Below are 21,057 nucleotides of genomic sequence, written 5' to 3'. Positions count from 1 at the left end.
ATTGGGACAAATTTTGAACTTTTAATAATTTTTTAGTAATCAAATTCCTTCAAAAAATATAGCAAGCACGAAAATTAAACTACAAAGCAACAGACAGAATCTATAGGAAGCCAATAGGAAGCTATGTTATGACATTACAATATAATATCAAGTACAGGTACAGTTTAGTTTTACAGAATGAGTTTTCTTTAGGAAACAGTGTTGAAGCCTCTGAAATCGTATTATATAAAAAAGAAATTAATTTTCAACTTCGGACCCATTCGAAAGTAAGATGGTCTCCTGTCTTTGTAAGCGGACTACTTTTAAAAAAAGACAAAAACTACCAATTTTGACCTGCTTGAAAGCCAAAAAGCAATGAGTTAAAACATAAAACCACAAAACAGATTTAGGTTAGCTTCACAAGAAATTGGATGCTAGCTGTAACATGGCAATTGGCAAAAGGAAGCAGAAAGTGTGAAGAGATCAAAAATACTCTTTTTGAAACAAAAAAATTTGAAGTAATTAAAACAGTTTTCTTGAAACACTAAATGGCTTAACTTATGCCTGCTTAAGAAGCCATTGAGACCTGTCATTATCCAATATCATTTGTCTACAAATAGAAAGTCAACTAAATGCCAAAATCAAAAGTTCTATAAAATGATGCGAGAAAATAGTTTTGAAGCATTTGAAATTATAATCGATTCGCTGGAAACATTAACTGTGTTCAGCTGTTACTTCTTTCAGCTTCAATAGACCTGTTATGACAGCAGAAATAACGTCAGAAATGAGCTTATCCAAAACCACAAAACACATTATAGGAACCAAAAGTATCAAAGCCATAAAAACATTAGTTCAAGTCTAAAAGTGCTAAAAATAGTAATTCTTATTTCGCTAAAAAAGAGTATTCACCCTTTTTGTACTGCAATTGGGCAACAAAATTACTGATTCAAGATTAAATCTAGTAAAGTGGAGAATCTTCCTTTATTTTTCTTCAAACAAATTTATTCAAAGCCACACGAGTCTTTAGACTATTTAAGACTACTGCAAAATTAACAAGTTCAGGCGAAACAGAAAATTTAAGAAAATTTTTTGAAGACATTTTGTAGAGCGCATTAAAACTATGAGCTTTCTTTGAGAACATGATAGTGGCCATCGGGCCTCATTTGCAGGAAGACGGGATGTGACTTAAAAAGAGTCTGGATACAAAATCATTCTGTTTTGTAGTTATTGTAAGTGAAGACAGAAATTTTTTAGAACGCAGCGTACTAAAAGAATCAGCAGAAGTTTTGATTGCAGAAATAAACGATGAGACCAAAACTAGCCTTGCTATTGCTGCTTGCCTATCAAAACGCGTATTTTTGAAAATATAGGCAAAACCAATAAATTTGCAAAAAGCATTATGTCGAAGATAAGTGATCCATTTATTTGAAATCATCAATTTAATTTAATGAAAAGCAGTCAAAATTTTAATCCGAGAAAACTCTTTCAAGAAACGGAATTAAAACTAGCCCGTTTCGGTGTTTACAGTCATTGAAAATTTCACCAAAATTTTGATCAAACAATTCACCAACCCTCCTCTGCCCTTAAAGGTAAAACTAATGACATAACATTAACACTTTAGAAATTGAGTAAAATTTAGGCTGAAGTTAAGGAAAATGTAAATAAAACAAGTAAGTCTAATTTTCACAAAACTGTGAACGTATACATAACTCCTTGGAAGAAACGAATTCAAAAAAATCTTTTGAAATATATCTTCTACTCCTGACGGGCTTTCTAATGATATTACTCATCACTCTCTTCGATGATTGATCGACCAAAATTGACTGAGAGCCCAGTTGAGCATATAGTTCCTCCCCTTTCACTAAGGTGTGCTTGGAACAAAAAACGATTTTACCAGAGCTGCCTCATTATGTATTATATCTTCATAACTCAATGTTAAACACTCAAGATTTGGTGATTTTATTGTATAATCTCTAGGATGTTGAGGCATAACAGGGGATCAGAATTGTGGGAGAGAAGTTATATTCTTGGCGTCGACATTAGATAGTTTTTCAAATCAGTCGTTAGATCAAAAATAACTCTTGGCATCTTGACATCCATTTATCTATTTGAAAAACCGACTGAGTGTTTCTCTTAGAGGCAATAACTAGTTCCATGATGCAAATCAATTTTCTTTTCAAATGCAGCCGAAGAATGTTAAAGGCGAAGACGGATTTTAAATATAAAGCCCTTAAAACAGTTGGTTAAAGGTCAGTGAATTTAAAAATATTACAGATGGTCATATTTTAACGCGGTGGCAGTTCTTTCAACTGATTTAAAACCAACTTTGATACCATAATCGATTAAAGCAATTCATTTGATGCTGCACTTTTGAATGTATGAAAGTGTAAAGCGTGTTTTAGAACCAACAGTGGAAATGACTAACAGCTATTACAATGTGACAGAGAAGTCTGGGGAGGTTTCAATCTTTATGAGGCGAACAGGAGATTTGACCAAAAACATCACGGTCTACTGCTACACAAAAGCAGGTGAAAATTGTGATTAATTTTGGGAATTGGTTATCAGTTATCATAACAAGGGGAGAATTTGGTAATTTTTAGCAAGCTTGAAACGCATCATGGCTTGAAAAAAAAACATTTTAAAGTTCAAATTGATCTTGGTCCTGCTCAACAAGGTAGTGTCATTTGCAAAATCAAAGTTCAAGTTTGGAAGTTTAAACAATTAATCACATATCCCATGTATGTCCCTTCATTCATCTCTCTTTGACTTCGCGTCTTTTTTGACAGTATTTCAAACTTCTGGAAATCGTCGTTGCTCCTTAGTCGTTGTGTTTTTACGAGTTTGATCCCCGTTCGTTGGGTAAGTCAGAAACAAAGTTCCGTAACAAATTTTTGCATTGGGGGACAAATTTTGGTAAACTATACTCTACATCAATTTGGTGAGCATAAAAATTCCGGAGATATCAAAATATTTAAGGAAACACTACTGTTTACTAATGAATGCTTTGACAAGTCGGGGGCTTATTTATCAGAGAAATGCTTGAAAGTGCATGAGGCGTCCAAAGAGCAAGGTGTGATCTTATCCATGCGTAGCTCATCCATTCATCTTGGATATTTTTCAGTATTTATGCGTTTTCTTATTACAATTCTAGACGCTTGCGATGCGAAAGGGCAAAAATGAAATTTACCTGCATCCAATGCAAGATGATTTTTTATAATCTGGATATCATTTTCTTGCTATCCCAAATAAAATAAAACTTGAAACGCTTGAATCTTGACTTATGATAACCGTGAAAAATGGGATTAAATTTTTCAAGCCCAGATGAATTAAAGATATTAAGCAAAATGTATTTTTTGCAGCTATCATATGAAATAATATCTCTAAAAAAATTTAAAAAAAAAACAAACAAATTGTACCTCATGATCCTACAAAATTCTCGTATCGGAAAATCATGAGTAACATTGATTAGATACAAATTGACTCGGTTTCGCAACTATTGCTCGCGTTCATGCATATTAGTGTAAAACTCAACGTATGGGCAGTGATTGTAAAATTCAACGTAAGAACTTTTCCCTCAAGAAAAAACCTTTGGCAGCAAAGTCCAATGCTGACTATGTGATTTAAGTAATAGGAGCAGTGAACTGAAAGTTTTAATGCAGATGAAAACTTTAATTGCTTGCAAAGTTCTGGAAAAAATATGCATACAACTTATTTTTGTTTCCATTCAATTTTTTACGCATGCGAGCAAGCAAATGAGTAACTAATCACTGATTATAGATGTAAAAAATTTTGATGATATGGTAAGCCGAATACCATCTTTTAGCTTTCATATTGTATAAAGTCTTACACAATAAAACTTTTTGATTTCAAGATTTTACACAATAAAAATTCTTGTGACCGAAAATTTTATCTTTTCAGGTCTGATAATGCAAATTATAACCTAAGCATCGCTCTTAATAGAATTTTCATCGGGAAAGGTCTCATAAGACTTAAAAAATTCTTTAAAGTTAAATAGGCTTCTGACGTCTGACTAATATTGTAATCGGGTAGCCCCGTTTCTTTTAGAAGTCATGATTTTTTTCTGAATCTGAATAAGGCTAGATGAGGTGGGTTGTCAATTGGGAAACATTTTTCATTACTTCAGAAAAAAACATGTAAACATAAAGCCAACCGAACACACTGTTGAATATCCACCTGTACATGTTAATGCCCGGGCCGAGGTGTCACCGCTAAAAATCTCCAAAGTATGTAAGATTTGCAGTGAACTTGAGTACAAGTGTAAGATTTTGCGCTCAATGCGATGAATGCGGCGAAAAACACTTTTAAGCGCTAAAACTTTTAAGTGATAAAAACTTTAAGATTTTTTTCAGCGCTTAAGGGGTGAACGAAATTTTTTCACCGCTGCCAGCACAATGCGGTGAAAATTTTTCACCGCTTAAAACCATAAAAATTCATCGCATTCAACGCTAAAAGATGCGGGCGCTTCGCGGTGAAAAATGTTTTTTTTTCACCGCTATTCACCGCTAATCTTACATTATCTTTTGACCAAACCTCGACCCGGGCATGAACCCTTTAATTTTGCCTATAAATATTAATTTCTTCAAAAGAGATATTATTAAGAGCTAACTCTTTCCAAAAAATTGCAGAAGATTAATTATATCCTTGCAGCTGAAATTTAAAATATTTTGTATAAAGTTAATAAAATTTCAATACACAAAAAGATTTCAATACAATTTATAAATTTTTGAATATTCTGTTTTAAGCTACTATAACTAGCGGCACTTTTGAAAGCGTAAATTTTTTGTTAATATTTAAAAATAAATGAGAAATAGTCAATTAGGCATTTATCAGATTTTTTTATGTGCTTCAAATTAAGTTCAATGGAACAAGAATAGTAAAACATACATTTCGATGTATTTAAGGAACAAAAGATTGTCTATTAGAAATTATATGGTCGGTGCAATTGCCTTGTCGATATTTCCACACCAAACTTTCCTTTGTTTTAGTAGAAGCAAGCGCTGTGTGTGTGCAACACGAATCAAAGTGTACGGAGTTACACAAGTTTAGTGTAATCGAGATATCAGTGCTCATTAGTGATACAGCTGTTTGTCTCTTGTTCAGGCATAACCAATTAAACTTTGAGGATAAGTTTATTATAAATGAAAAATAAAAAAATTGTATTTAGATTTTTGTTCACTTTTTCTCTTTCTACTCATTAAAAACAAAATGGTATAACATTTGGTAAAAGTTTCTCTCAAGCTTAAATTTATCATTTTCTTATGGTTTCCATTTGCAATATGTGTTTTTTCTCTGTTGAAATCGATTCACAAGTAAGAAGTCAAGTTTCACTACAAATAAATTGTGTCACTTGTTTTAACCCAGTCAATACAATTTCTTAATATTTAATTTGGCACTTTATTAAAACCTGATTTAATCTTAAATCATGATCTGATCTTCACTTGTTGATATTTTTAGTTGCTCCATATTTGGTATTTCTATCCCACATACCATTTCCATCAAAAATTTTTTTTCAGAAAAAATCATCACATATCTCTTCCACTCTGCTAGGAAAGTACTTCAAAGTTTGATCGCCAGTTTCCTAATTTGTTTATTTACTTGTTCAATTGGATTGTGAAATGACCAAGATAACTTGCATAAATTTAATAAAACTTCGGAACACAAAAAGATTTCAATACAAAATATAAATTTTTGGATTTTATGTTTTAAGCTACTAAAACTAGCGGCACTTTTCTTTCTTTGTTTTTTTTTTAAAAAAACTAGCGGTAAATTCTTTGTTAATATTTAAAAATAAATGAGAAATAGTTAATTAAAAATTTATCAGATTTATTCTTTATGTTCTTCAAATGAAGTTCATTGGAACAAGAATAGTAAATTCAACATTTCGCTGTTTGTAGGGAAGAAAAGATAGTTTATTAGAAATAATATGGCCGGTGCAATTGCCTTGTCGATTTTTCCACACCGAACTTTCCTTTGTTTTAGTAGAATCAAGTGCTGTGTGTGTGTGTGTACCACGAATCAAAGTGTACGGAGTTACACAAGTTTCCGAGAATTCAGTGCTCATTAGTGAAACAGCTCCGTTCGTTTCTTGTTCGGGCATAACCAATTAAGTTTTGAGGATATGTTTATTTTAACAGAAAAAGAAAAAAATTGTATTTGGATTTTTGTTCACATTTTTTCGTTCTACTCATTAAAAACAAAAAGGTGAAAAAAGTGCTGCCATTCTAAAGCATTAGTTCATGTGAAACAAAGAAACTGTTAACAAACGGGAGCATTTCGTAAAAGTTTCTCTCAAGCTTAAATTTATCATTTTCTTGTGGTTTCCATCTGCAAGATGTGTTTTTTCTCTGTTGAAATCAATTCACAAGTAAGAAGCCAAGTTCCACTACAAATCAATTGTGTCACTTGTTTTACCCCAGTCAATACATTTCCTTAATTTCTAAATTGGCACTTTATTAAAATCTGATCTAATCTTAAATGATGAAATGATCTTCACTTGTTGATATTTTTTAGTTACTCAATATTTGGTATTCTTATCCCACATACCATTTCCATTAACATTTTTTTAAAAAGTTCATCATATATCTCTGTCAATCTGTTAGGAAAGTACTTCAAAGTTTGATCACCAATTCTCTAATTTGTTTATGTACTTGTTGAATTGAATTGCGAAATGACTAAGATAATTTGTATAAAATTAATAAAATTTCAATACACAAAGATTTTGAATACAATATATGAAATTTTGGATATTCTTTTTTAAGCTATTAAAACTAGCGGCACTTTTGTAAGCGTAAATTCTTTGTTAATATTTAAAAATAAATGAGAAATAGTTAATTAAGCTTTTATCAGATTTTTTCTTTGAGTGCTTCAAATTAAGTTCATTGGAACAGGAACAGTAAAACATACATTTCGCTGTATGGAAGGGACAAAAGATAGTTTATTAGAAATATTATGGTAGGTGCAATTGCCTTGTCATTTTTTCCATACCGAACTTTCCTTTGTTTTATTAGAAGCAAGTGGTTGTTGTGTGCAACTCGAATCAAAGTGTACGGAGTTACACAAGTTTCCGAGATTTCAGTACTCATTAGTGAAATTTCTCCGTTTGTTTCTTGTTCAGGCGTAACCAATTAAGCTTTGAGGATAAGTTTATTTTAAAAGAAAAAGAAAAAAATTGTATTTAGATGTTTGTTCACATTTTCTCTTTCTACTCATTCAAAACAAAAAGGTGAAAAAAGTGCTGCTGTTCTAAAGCATTAATTCATGTAAAACAAAGAAACCGTTAACAAACGGGAGCATTTGGTAAAAGTTTCTCTCAAGCTTAAATTTATCTTTTTTGTGTAGTTTTTATCTGCAAGATGTGTTTTTATTTCTGTTGAAATCGATTCACAAGTAAGAAGTCAAGTTCCACTACAAATATATTGTGTCACTTGTTTTACCCCAGTCAATACATTTCCTTAATTTCTAATTTGGCACTTTGTTAAAACCTGATTTAATCTTAAATGTTGATCTGATCTTCACTTGTTGATATTTTTAGTTGCTCCATATTTGGTATTCCTATCCCAAATACCATTTCCATTAAATTTTTTTTTAGAAAACTCATCACATCTCAGTCACTCTGTTAGGAAAGTACTTCAAAATTTGATCATCAATTTCCTAATTTGTTTATGTACTTGTTCAATTGGATTGCGAAAGGACCAAGTTCCAATTTCTGTTCAAACTTTCAATTTAACTGAAATTCATTTTTTCAAATCTCAACTTGGTAGTAAGTCGATAAAGTTTTAAACCAATTTCGCCTACAGATCTCAAGCAATATAATTCGAATAAAATTTGTTGAGCTTCGCTGCGAAAATGCAACTTACTAAATCGGTACTTGTTTTTGCTGAGCAAAATCAAGGATAATTTTGAACCAAGCTACAATAAATTTCTCAGACGAAATTAAATGCAATATCTTGCCGCGAATTCCACCAAAAAATTCTACAAATAAACTCAAATACCCAGCGCTAAATCAACTTTTTGGTTCTTGACGTTCACAACAACGACACACCTGTAATTGATGATTAATCATATCAATTGAGCCAAACTTCGCACCAACGACGATTTTGCAAATAATTTTTGTTGACCGTAAACAAGATCGATTTAAGTTTCATTTTGGGTTGTCAAATAAAGACAATTTCAGATAACATTGTTGAAATTTTAGACACAGCCATGGATTCTCCCCATTTTCAAATCGGAGACTTCATACCCCTCGAAGAAAAAGGCACCAAAAAGAATTTTGTCAACTTTCCCCCGGGTCGCAGTGAAAACTACTGCAATGTGACAATTGTAGATGATGATGAATACGAGCCAAATTACGAGAGTTTTGATGTTCACGTGGCGAGTGTCTTGGACAAGAATTTCATCAATTCACAACGCTCTTATTCAACTGTGACTATTTCACCTGATCCCAATGACGGTAAAATTTTAGCTCGTTATAACTTGTTAAGTATGAGCAATTTCCTTTAAAAGCACTACCCTTTTTATTACTAACCAACCAGTTTCATGAATTATTTATCCTCTTATTGAGCAGCAGCCGTTCAGTGTTTGAATACGCGATTTTGACTCTTCATGAAATTTCAGCAGCTTGAACTTTTAAAGCGAAATTGAATGACTGAAATGTTCCCCAATAACTCGCGTATTTGTGTCGCTTAAAATCTGACAATTTCTGAAAAAGTTGTCTTTTCTGCACTTATCACTTTGTGGGTCACTTAGCCAGATCGTACACAGTTATTGTCCGATCTTACAGGATAAAAATTCATTATGGATTCTTAATCAATAAAAAATTTTTATGCTTCAATTTTTGCCTTATTATAATGTCTTACCGTTTCAATTGTCTTCTAAGACCTCAACTTGAAAAAACTTACTTTCAATGGTTGAAATAGCGGCTCACGCAAGCTAAGATCTGCAGTACCTATTGCTTTCGCACATAATGATAGAGGGAGTACTAATCAACTGAAAAATGATAAGATGTAGTTTTATTAAGGTTAATTGTTCCAGCGTTATACTTAAAGATATTTAACCTCAATATAATTACCTGACTGCCCTGAGTTACACAATTGCCATTTTTGACCACTATCTATATAGTTTTACATTTTTTTCAAAAAATTAGTACATTGTTTGCAAGGCAGCTGTTGCTGATGTTCCCGGGTCACCACTTCTTAGTAGTCATACAAGGATCATATATGGTATCATACAAATCATAACGTATTTCCTAGTATGATCCTTGTATGACTACTAAGAAATCATATATGACTACTAGGAAATCATATATGAACCTTGTATGACTACAAAGAAATCATGTATGATCCTAATATGATTACCAAGAATAATACATCTATTTTTCATAAATATTTAACCATTTATGTTTTTAAAAAATTTCATTCGGCAAGGACTCACTTATGTGATTCCCCGGCATCACTTTGTGATCCGCCAAAAGACCCAAAAGTACAATATCATTTGCAAAGTTGGGCACGCAACTAAAGAGTAAGTCCAAATAGATAAATAAAGTTCTCATATTCTCTGAAGCCAGCCTATACCTATAAATGCTCATTTAAAAAAAGTGTTCGAAAAAATTTTTGCAGATAACCTCAAATTCGTTTTCTGAATATATTTAAGTGGGATAGTTATTCTTTTCGACCCCACAAAGAATCAAATGTGGAATGCAAATGCGATATAATAGTTTATTTTGTCTTCTGACTACATTATACGGGAATTTGTGGAACCAATCGATGTTTTATGTGTCATATATGACCTTGTATGATTTCCAGGACATTTTTTCAGCATCAAAAGAAATTGAAAGATATACAGTTTTTTTTTGGAATTTAATTTTTTTTGTATGATCCCTGTATGATTTCTAGGAAATCCTATATGATCCTTGTATGACTACTAAAAAATCATACAAATCATATATGACCTTATATGAATACTAGGAATCATATATGACCTAGTATGACTACTAAGAATTGTGTATGATCAGCAACCCGGGTTTCGTTAAAAAATTGAATTTGGTAAAAGCAGGCAGTGATCTCACAGAGTTTGTTGTAGGCAACTTATTAAACTTTTATGCACATAAAAGTATCCTACAAAATGTAACAAAATGAAAATTCCTCCAGAGCGGTGGTCTTGTCTGATAAGCTCTAATAAATGAACTAATAAAAGGAAAAATTGCAGAAGCTATTTTTTCTTCATTACCTGGCAAATTTCCGAAAAGCCAAATTTCAAATAATTTTTAGTGTTTTGTTTTGCGGAAACAAAACTACTTTGAGCTTGCAATTAGCCTAAAATTTTGTTTCCCAAATTTAATATTAATTGCACTAGATCAAATTCAGACACTTAATTGTCCTTGTGAACAGTCCTATATGTAATTTCAAAATCACTAATTGTCTTCTTAATTCACAATTAGTATCGAGAGGGACAGTTCAGAAAATAATTAGCAATTAGGGTTTCCTTCATTTCTGTAGTTACAAATTTAATTTACAAACTTTATTTTAAATTATATCAAATTTAAATTAACCTGGTGTCAATCGTTTCTTCGCCCGTACCGAACCCACAGAGACCATCAGGCCTGATTCAGAAAAAAAAATCGGGCAAGGTCCCAGGCGTGATTCAGAGTCTGATCATGTCAAATACAAAAGGCTGCTAAGAGAACACTCCAGAGTTGATCTCTGATGTTTTTATTGACAGAGAAAAATCAAGACTTGGGGATCTCTGCCCAGAGAAATCTCAAGTCTTGGGTCTCTCTGCCAAGAGAAGGTCCAAGTCTTGGGTCACTCTGTGCAAAGTACAACCAAGACTTCAAGGTACAACAAAGACTTGGTGACCTCTTGGCAGGCAAGACACAAGAATTGGGATTTCTTCTGGCAGAAAGGACCAAAGACTTGATTTTTCTGGACAGAGGGTTATGCCTTTTCTGGGTTCATGGGCACTTTTAACGTAAGTTTGAGTACCCTAATGTACCAATAAAGCACCAATTATGATTATGAATGCTATTGAAATAATGTTCGTGGCTATTGGTAAGGTATGGTCACCTTTTCAAGGCTACACTTTTTTAAATCATTATCTTAGGTCAGGTCGTAAAAAATCGGCAAAATCAAGTTCGTATAATCGATTTTTCAGGCATTGGCCACTTAACGTATCACAATTTCATGAAAATCTTACCACGTTTAACCAAAAACAAATCACAGACAGCAAGTTTCAATAGCTAAGAGCTGACAATGTACACAATACAACTTTTTGAAAGTTTTTTATATGTTTTATAAAATTTTGAACTGTAAAAATAATTTTACAAGCCATTGATTGTTGTCTTCCTTACAGGCCGCGGCCATGGTATTTTAACAAATTTAAGGATTTATGAATTTATTTAGGAAAAAGTTTTAATTGCTTTTTAACTAATTATTCTAATTGTTGAAATTTTCCTGATCTGAACATGATAGAAAAAACTTTCATCTCTAATGAAGTAATAACTGATTAAGGGCGGCAAATATAAAAGCGTAGGTGTAATCCGTTTTGAATTATTATGTATTAAAATGTTAAAACTGATTCTGCCTGCAATTCCGTTCAAGGCAACAGAATGAAAGACTATATGTCACTTTTTGTCAATTTGGATCACGTTTCAGTTGCCGTCATAAACTTGATTTCATAAGTGCCTTGACATGCTCTGAATTTGTTTTTTATTGAGTATGAAGTTTCAACATGTTTTGTGACCATCATCTAATGGTGACCTCAGAAAAGGATTTTAACTAAAAACATAGAGATTGATCATATTAATGGAAAAAATGATATCTACCCTTCTTGCTGATTGATATTCAATGTTTAAATTGATAAATTGTAGATATGACTGAGGACTTTTGCTCTGATAATTGAGTGACCTTGAGAAATGTGCTGACCTTGGAAGTCATGTAGCTCCTCAGGACTAAATTTTTTCAACCCAAAAGGAGCGTGTTGCAAACATTCCAGTTAGTTTGCCATCTGTTGGTGCTACTCTCAGAGTCTACTTTTTTCAAAACATTTTCAGCTTCACTCCAACGTTTGTTTTTTTTCCTGGCTTTTGGTTTATTTTTTTGATATTTTTGTTTGATATCTAGTTGAAGATGTTCTATTGTTTTTTAAACGTCAACAAGAGGAACTCCAAGTTTAAGCTTGATAATGAAATGCGATTGTACTCTTTTTATATGACTTATAAGCAGAAATTATTTGAAATTTAACCAACAAATCAGGTTTTTTGTTCTGACCCTCTTGAGGGGGGAGGAACTACATACTCAAATGGGTTTTTTTGTTCAGACAATTTTCACCTATCGATATATTCATCGTCATTGTGAGTGGTATCATTAAAAAGCCCCTCCAGCGTAGAATTTGGAATTAAAAAGATTTTTTAAATTTCGTTTTTTACAGGGAGTTATCGATAGTTGAAGTTTTGTGAATAATTGACGGATTTCCGATGTTTTTGTTCACATTTTCCGGAATGTCGCCTAAAAATTCGTCAATTTTGCTTAAAATTTTAAAAATTGTTAACAATAGTACTGTTAATTTTATTTTTAGAGTCAGAAAAAGCAGTGTTGACAATTTTCATTTAATTTTTCTGGCTAAAATGTTGGCTAAATATTTCAAAATTCAGCTTTTTCATCCAAAATTGCCCGAAATAAGCTTCCGTAAACCACTTTGATTAAATTGTGCCCGAAGTTCACACCCCAAAAACAACAAACACAAACCTTGTTTACCACAAAGCCAGCTAGTTTTATTTCTACTTCCACTGAGGGTACCCTAGAATCAAGATTTTGCCGTTTTTTGCTAAATTTACTCTAAGATAATCAAAAACGCAGCATTCTTTTTTAATAATATAACTATCAAATTATCTAGATCTAAAGCATTTGAAACAATTGATTGCTCTGAATGGAGAAGCAGTAGTGGGGTTGGGTTTGATGCCATCTTGGATTGTAATCAGTCGTTCTTTTTTTAAGAAAAATTAAGAGCTTTTTAAGTTAATTATGGAACAAAAACTCACTTTTGATAGGTCCAAAAGGCTTTCTAAGCGGTTCCAAACTATTTTATCTGTTATCATTATTGCTTATTGAATTTTTATCACATTTATCACAGTTATCACATTGCTGACAGTTCACATATTGCATTATTTTCGTTAACAAAATAGAGTGTATTTGAACATATAAAAGTCTTGAAAGGCATATCATATGATTTTAACGGCTTCAAGACACCTTTCTCGAAGAATTTAAAATAATTTTTTAAAATTGTCTTTAATTGTCGTCTTTACTCTGTCTTTTTAGTCGTATGAAACTACCTGGATAATGACAGATCCCTCTGGAGGAAAAAAATGAGTCGTTCGTCTGATTTGAGTAGATAGCGGATGGCCTTCATGACTTTGAAAACAATTGTTTTTTTAAAAAAAAACTTTTTAACGTTCTTTAACTTCTCATTTTCGTTGTTTTCTGTCTATTTCTTACCTAGTCGTGTTAGTTATAGGTGAGATATGACATTATTGTAGTCATGGGAAGGTGCAAGTGTACAAAATCTAATATTTTTTTAAAGAATTCGTTAAGAATTTACTGGATTCGACACGTGTTTTTCGCACCAAATTAAACTAATTTTTGATTTTTGTCTACTTTTAACACACTTTTTTGTAAATGTAAGACATATTCTGACTCATGACAGGTCTCAAGCGCTTCTTTTGAACGAATAGGCGAATCTACTTAATTGTTTCATTTTGTAGCTAATGGCTTTCATGACTTTGAAAATAATTGTTTTCGAAAAAAAAAAATTTTAACGTTCTTTAACTTCTCATTTTCGTTGTCTTCTGTCTATTTGTTACCTAGTCTTGTTAATTACAGGTCAAATATAACCCTTTTGTTGTCATGGGAAAGTACAAGTGTACAAATTCTAAGATTTTTAAAGATTTCGTTAAGAATTACTGGATTCGATACGTGTTTTTCGCTCAAAAAGTAAATTAATTTTTGATTTTTGTCTACTTTTAACGCTCTTTTTGTAAACGTAAGTCATGTTCTTACTTATGACAGGTCTCATGCGCTTCCTTTGATTGAATAGGTGAACCTACCTAATTGTTTCATTTTGTTGCTAATGGCTTTCATGATTAGGTATAGCCGCCGCAATGTATTAAGATTAGGTATAGCCGCCGCAATGTATTAAGGTTAGGTATAGCCGCCGCAATGTATTAAGATCAGGTATAGCCCCCGCAATGTATTAAGATTAGGTATAGCCGCCGCAATGTATTAAGATTAGGTATAGCCGCCGCAATGTATTAAGATTAGGTATAGCCGCCGCAATGTATTAAGATTAGGTATAGCCGCCGCAATGTATTAAGATTAGGTATAGCCGCCGCAATGTATTAAGATTAGGTATAGCCGCCGCAATGTATTAAGATTAGGTATAGCCGCCGCAATGTATTAAGATTAGGTATAGCCGCCGCAATGTATTAAGATTAGGTATAGCCGCCGCAATGTATTAAGATTAGTTATAGCCGCCGCAATGTATTAAGATTAGGTATAGCCGCCGCAATGTATTAACATTAGGTATAGCCGCCGCAATGTATTAAGATTAGGTATAGCCGCCGCAATGTATTAAGATTAGGTATAGCCGCCGCAATGTATTAAGATTAGGTATAGCCGCCGCAATGTATTAAGATTAGGTATAGCCGCCGCAATGTATTAAGATTAGGTATAGCCGCCGCAATGTATTAAGGTTAGGTATAGCCGCCGCACTGTATTAAGATTAGGTATAGCCGACCCTAAATAGCAAGATGGCGCAGCGGAAGCGTGCTGGGCTCATAACCCAGAGGTCGGTAGATCAAAACTACCTCTTGCTGATCTGGCATTGTCACAGTACTAGTGGACTTTTACGCGCTCATAACATGGAAAAAAGTTAAATAAAAGAAAAAAAATTGAATTAATAAGTACAAAATAACAGACACAGTACAAATTAAGCACATGCAAATACAATTTTAATCAAACGTTTACATGATGATAGGACAAAAGAAAAGAGTATTAAAGTACATTTAGCCGAGTAGTTAATAAAGTCGACAGCAAAAATTTGAGTAACTAACGAAGAATTAAGGAATTTAGAAAAAAATTACTGTCGACTTTATTACACTTCGACTTATTTTACATTAAATTTATCTAATTCACATATAATTACTTATAAAGTTTAAAACATGAACGTCATGAACCTTGTTCAGTTTTGTTTGAAAAAATTTAAATAGTTGAAATGCTGCAAATATTGTGTAAAATCTACACAAATTATCAGTTTTCTGAACTGGTTGTTGTATCATTTTCTGATACTTTTTATTCAAAAATTTGTATTTTGTGATTGGACGAGCCAAAGAATCAGCATAGTAATAAGTTCGATTGAGTCGAGCAATCATTATCCAATGCTCTCCAGCTTCACTGCTCGGAGAAGTGTTGATGATAGCAAAACTGAATGTGGGTAGCCTTGGAACACAATCTGCTGGAAACGATCCAATATAGCGGTATTTGAGTTCTGGGATTCGTTCAATAATCTGTCTCAGGGAAGTGTTATCCATGACAAACAATTTTTCTCTGCTTTATTTCGCAAGTACCATTCACACACGGATTTCTAATTGTACGGTCAAGCTGAAAAGACTCATTCTCTTCATAAAAGAAACAATCATTGGACTTTTTACCTTGCTCTAACGAAAGGTTGCTTGACTTTTTAATTTTGTCAACAGAATTGTTATGGGATTTGGGGTAGAATAAAATAATTATAAAAAGAAGTACCAGGAAAATTAGGAGAGGAACGTAAACAAAAAAGTTTGAATTAGTTCGCCCCCAGTTAACGTCCATTTTAAGAAATTATTTGGTGAAGAGAATGGCAACTGGGTGACGATAATATATAACCCAAAAATGTTCCAATGCAGAAAGCAATGATGTAAAAACCATAAAAAACTGAAAAAAATATGAAAAAATTTTCGTTAACGCAAAAATCTTCAGACATTTTTAGCAACCGTTCCGAACTGATCAATTTTAACAGTGGACATCCTTTCTCCTAGAACAATTAATTCTGTCACGCTTCTTAGCGGGCGGTCGAAAAACATTTCTAATCGGATACTTTCACCGCTGAGCTCAGGATAATGAATACTTTCTCCAGCATCTTGAAGTGAAGTGAGATCAAATACAAGCACCTAATGGTTCTGAAATAGTTTATGTGGTAACGCGGGAATCTCTTCGTTAAAATTCATTGCTTTCATTGTTTTTTCATATGCCCTACAGTCATTAGTTGTATCAACTGATACTATAGCTCTACCTCCTCGAACAATTCTTAGTTCTCGTAAACCAAATTTCTGATAATGGAAAGGATTTTCTTGAAAATGTCCTGTGAATGCTGAATTTGTGTTCATCGCAATAGCTACTCTTCTGATTGGAGCATTGTTAAAAACATTTTCCTGAATAAACTGGTTCTGTCCTGAAGGAATAATAAATGTGCGTGCATTTGTTTCCATAAAGTTGTAACAAGCAGGTTGATGAGTTAATTGATATTTGATAGTCTGGTGATACACTTCGTTAACAACAACACGTCTTGTAAACAGGGAACAGTCAAGAACTTTAAGGGAGACGTGAGGATTGTAGGAGATCATGTAAAAATTGGGTCTTGCACGAATCAATTTCAGTCTAACTTTTGTATTTGGAAGCAGTAACTTTTCACATTGGAACAAATCAATTGCTAATTTACCGTAATAAGTAGTTCCATTTTTCAGCAAAAGTTCTTCCTCTCGATCTATAAAAGGGCTTTTCTCAAAATCGCTGGGTTCTTTTTCAAATTCATATCCATGACAAGCCAAAATACCTTCATTATTTCTTGTGGAAGCGTTAAATTCATTGGAAATTATAGCTTTGTGTCCATAGAGACCATTTGAGTTGTAAACCTGTTGATTGTTCAGATACACCTCACAGTTGGAAAAGAGCGAGTGCAATAAATTGTTGACGTGAGTTAGATAATGTAAATCATCATCTGTGAAGGACATTCCCATATCTGCTTTTCCATGCTCGTCTTTTTTCATAAAGTCATCAAACAATCTTCCCTTTTGTAATCCAACTTTGATTTGAAGGTGGATATCTCTCTTATCAAGATATATGCTTCTATCTGTTTCAAACTCGAACTCAATGCTGCTTTCATCCAATGAAGTACTGGGATAAACTTCTTGAACGTGAGAAGATTCAATTGGTTCCAAAACAGGAATTTTGTCAAAAATCTCCAAGCAAGAGTTCGTAAAGTGACCATAACGAAAGTTGCTATCGTTTGTTGATCTAGTATTCATTTTAGCTTAGAAAAAATATCTCTTCTAGTTCGACGACGTCGACTGGTTTTTGGGCTAATTCTTCGAATTATGCGCCGTTTCCTAATTTTTCCACCACCTAGCTGTTTACGTAATGTTTTCTTTCCAACATCTGCAGCCACAGATTTGAATTTTTTCTTTCCAGTTAGAACATTTCCAATTTCTGGTGCAGCTATATCAAGCAAATCAGCACCAACTCTTTTTGCTGCTGGGACAACATATCTCCTCAAGAATGGAATAGCTGTCCTCCCAATTGTTTGTGCTAACGCTCCGAATCCTCTTCCCCTCTGTCTTGAATAACCACGAAAATACGGTAAATCACTATCAGCAACCATTTTCTACAACTTTAAATCTAAAATTGATTGTCAGAAGTTTTTCTAAACAGTAGTACTGCTCTTGTCACACCAACAGAGTTGAAAGGAACTTTTTCACCATAAGAGTCCCGGAGCTCGAGTTTTATGCTGTGGAATGAGTTTTTTAGACTTTTTTTAAATTGTAAGTTTGGAAAATTTTGATAATTCATGTATTGTCCCGGTGAGATGATATCTCCATTCTTAACTTTTGATATAAACGGAATGCATCGTAAAAGAGCAGCTTTTGTATCACCCACAATATTGTATTCAACAATATCACTATATATCATTAAGGTGTGTATTCGTACAATGTCATAAGGAAACTTGGGAAAATGTGGACCACCACCACTCATGAAAACACCCATACCATAAACAGCTTCTTCGCATCCAAAGACATGACAAAGATCGGCACTGAAAATGACAAGTAAAGAGTTCTGATTTGGAAGACTCAAAGAAATTCGCTGTGTAATTTTGTTAACGTGTAACTTGATGGGCGTTTTTTCATATTTTTCACGTTCCTGAATTTTTCTATTCATTTCATTGACAATATCAGAGATCGAGGGGTATAGACCTGGATCAAGTGTGTAATAATCCGATGGTTTTGTATCTGGTGTTGCTTCATCTAGATAGAAGAATTTACCCTCTGTTATGTTTTGGTACAAGGAAGGATACGACAGTTCTGTTATCGCTACCTCCCATTCTCCATCAAGATTAATTTGCTCAGGTAGAAAATTCGTGAAAGAACTTAGTGTATTGTTTGGGTAACAATCAAACTACGCATTGGAAACCAACTCAACAGTGAAAGAACTCATCTTTAAATGATACACTTTGAAAGCTCTTGTTCATAAAATTTACCTAGAATTTCATCACCTTGTTCTCCACAAAGGTTATAGGTTGGCGGTTTAAAAGTAGCAACTTTAACAATTTTGAATATTTCATTTGTGAACTGTGATTTATAACCTTTTCTGAATGGAATATCTTTTTTTGATATACGAACATTTTCACCAACTTTAAAACGTGGTCGTTTATATTGGTTAATTGGGTTTCTGTAAAAAATTGACAAAAAGTCTTTGTTTGTTACATTTTTTGGAGCTTTACCTGTTGAGCGATTAACTCTTGTGTTCATAGTTTTGACAAAGGAATCCATTTTTCTCATGTATTTGTCACCATTTTCTTCCATATAGCGATAAATAATGTTTTTCAGGGATTTAATGGCTCGTTCTGCTACAGCAGCTTTCGTTTCACTTCTAGTAGAGTAAATTTTAATTTTCTTGTCCATACAAAACTTTCGAAACTCACTACTAAACTCTGTTCCCTGGTCAACCCATACTTTCGCGGGCATACTTTTTTTACGCAACATTTTTTTGAAAGCTACAACTGCATCGGTAGAGTACTTTGACTTCATTGGTTGCACACGAACAAAGCGAGAAAAGACGTCAACACATACTAATAAATACTTCACTCCATTATTAGTATCCGATAATTTATCCATAAAAGCTAGATCGAGACACCAGATCTCATTGATTCGCTTAGCAAATGCTGGTAATCTTTTGAAATGTCGTGTTGCATGACGATACTTTGTGTAGGAATCTTTACTGTGTAGAAAGTAGGCAACTTTCTTTTTGGATAACCCACTTGCCTTTTGTAGATTTTTAATTGATCCATATGCGGCTTTTCCATCTCTATACAGCCTTTGTAGCTTAGCTTTTTCAGATTTTGAAAGGAATCCAGCTCCCTCTGTCTTTGCTTTTGGCATCTTTGTTTATTACTTTTTGCGGATTTATTCCGGTAGCATCAAGTATTGTGTAATATATGTCGGGAAAATCAACGTTCTTTCTTTTTAATGCAAAAATAAAATCTGCAAAAGCTACTTCTGTATCTCTTCCATCTAATAAAATTGTGTCCTTGAGAGATAGCTTGACTCGCGGTGAATTCAAAATTTGATCTACAATTGATTCGTTCTTTAAAGATCTGGTTTTGTTGCTGATTTCCTTGTAATTAGGGTTCAAATGTGTTGGGACAGAAACTGGTTTCTGCTCAAAAGTGTCCAACTTTTTAACTTCTAATTTGAATTTTTGTTCGTAAAGGTGTTGAGGAATCAAAACAAACTGTTCCATTTCAAGACAATCGATTAATGATAGATGGTGTCAAAATTGATATGAGCTCTATTCATTTTCGTGAACTTAAAATTGCTCTTCTTTTATTTATTCCGGTTCTTTTTAGCACGAGTTGATGAATTTCGTCTCTGTACTTTATTACGTCTTGTTTTTGTATTTCCTGTAGTTGTCCCCCGAGAAGGTTTACTATGCATTCGTTTAGAAACTGAATGAAATGTTTTGGACAATTTCTTTGGAACGATTTCTTGAAGTTCTGGGAATACGTTTGGAATGTTATCAGCGTAGAGAGATGTTGTGTGTTCATCGTTCATGTTGTGTGTTAATCTCTTGTTTCGTTTTAGGGAGAAAAAAATAGTGGGAATAGAACCACTGTTTCTGCAAAATCTAAGAGAGTCGACTGTTTTCGGAGTTAGATCAATGAGTAAGTGACCATACGGGATTGAAGTAGCTTTTGTATACCAATCTTTTAAATGTGATCCTAACCCGAGCTGTTGACTAAGAGTGTTAATCTGGAGAACATCTCTAGGAGACTTGAATAAAACTATATGAGTATTTTGTAACTCAATATCTCTTCCCAATCTACTCTGATGAAAAAGATTATGCTTTATATATATTGTACTAAGACCTTTGTGTCTTCCAGCTGTCGCGATTTTAACAAATTCTTTCGAGCTTGAGATTTCTTCACAAGAATCATCAAAAATCAGCAAATACTTTGTTCCATTATTGGGTAGACTCTGAATGAACTCAAAGTCAACTCCTTGAATAAATTGAATGTTTTTAATGTTTTTGGACATTAGACCGTAAAGTGATTGATAATGTTGATAAAAATAGTAAATTTTATCAAAATCGGGTTGAAAAGTTCCAATAATTAGCCAATCATGGATAAGATGAGATTTTCCAGACCCGCTTGGTCCCAACAATGAAATAAAAATGCGTTCCTTAGTAGAGATTATTTTGTTCATAGTTTAGGAGAAGGTAAAATATAACCGACTGTACTAGATAAGATAGCAATCCAAACTGTTGTTTCTTCACAGGTTTCGGCAAGAGTTATTCTTACTATACAGCACGCTAATATTAACAAAATAACAAAAAATTGGGACAAAAAAACCACCAGAGATCTATTACAAGTCTGTCCAAAACATTTCCACGATTGTCGTTCCTGGTTATTATCATCAAAGACAAAGTTACCTAAATTTAAACCGTTATCTGTATGCTCGGTCATTTATACCTTATTTTTAAG

The 21,057-nt window shown here is 33.2% G+C and overlaps 1 protein-coding gene across 2 annotated transcripts in view; it reads left to right on the top strand.

Moving 5' to 3' along the window:
* Window positions 1–21,057, top strand: part of LOC142342815 (FRAS1-related extracellular matrix protein 3-like) — a 190,417-nt gene that overhangs the window by 77,111 nt on the left and 92,249 nt on the right. For both annotated transcript variants that reach the window (XM_075394404.1, XM_075394405.1), the window contains 2 exons: window positions 2,382–2,507; window positions 8,195–8,449. In XM_075394404.1, coding sequence (XP_075250519.1) covers window positions 2,382–2,507; window positions 8,195–8,449 — 381 coding nt within the window. The remainder of the gene's footprint in view (window positions 1–2,381; window positions 2,508–8,194; window positions 8,450–21,057) is intronic.

This window comes from Convolutriloba macropyga, chromosome 7, assembly GCF_964194025.1.
Source record: "Convolutriloba macropyga chromosome 7, txConMacr16.3, whole genome shotgun sequence".
Taxonomy (NCBI): Eukaryota; Metazoa; Xenacoelomorpha; order Acoela; family Convolutidae; genus Convolutriloba; species Convolutriloba macropyga.
Note: the sequence above shows the minus strand (reverse complement) of the source record. Positions and strands in the feature narration are given on the sequence as shown.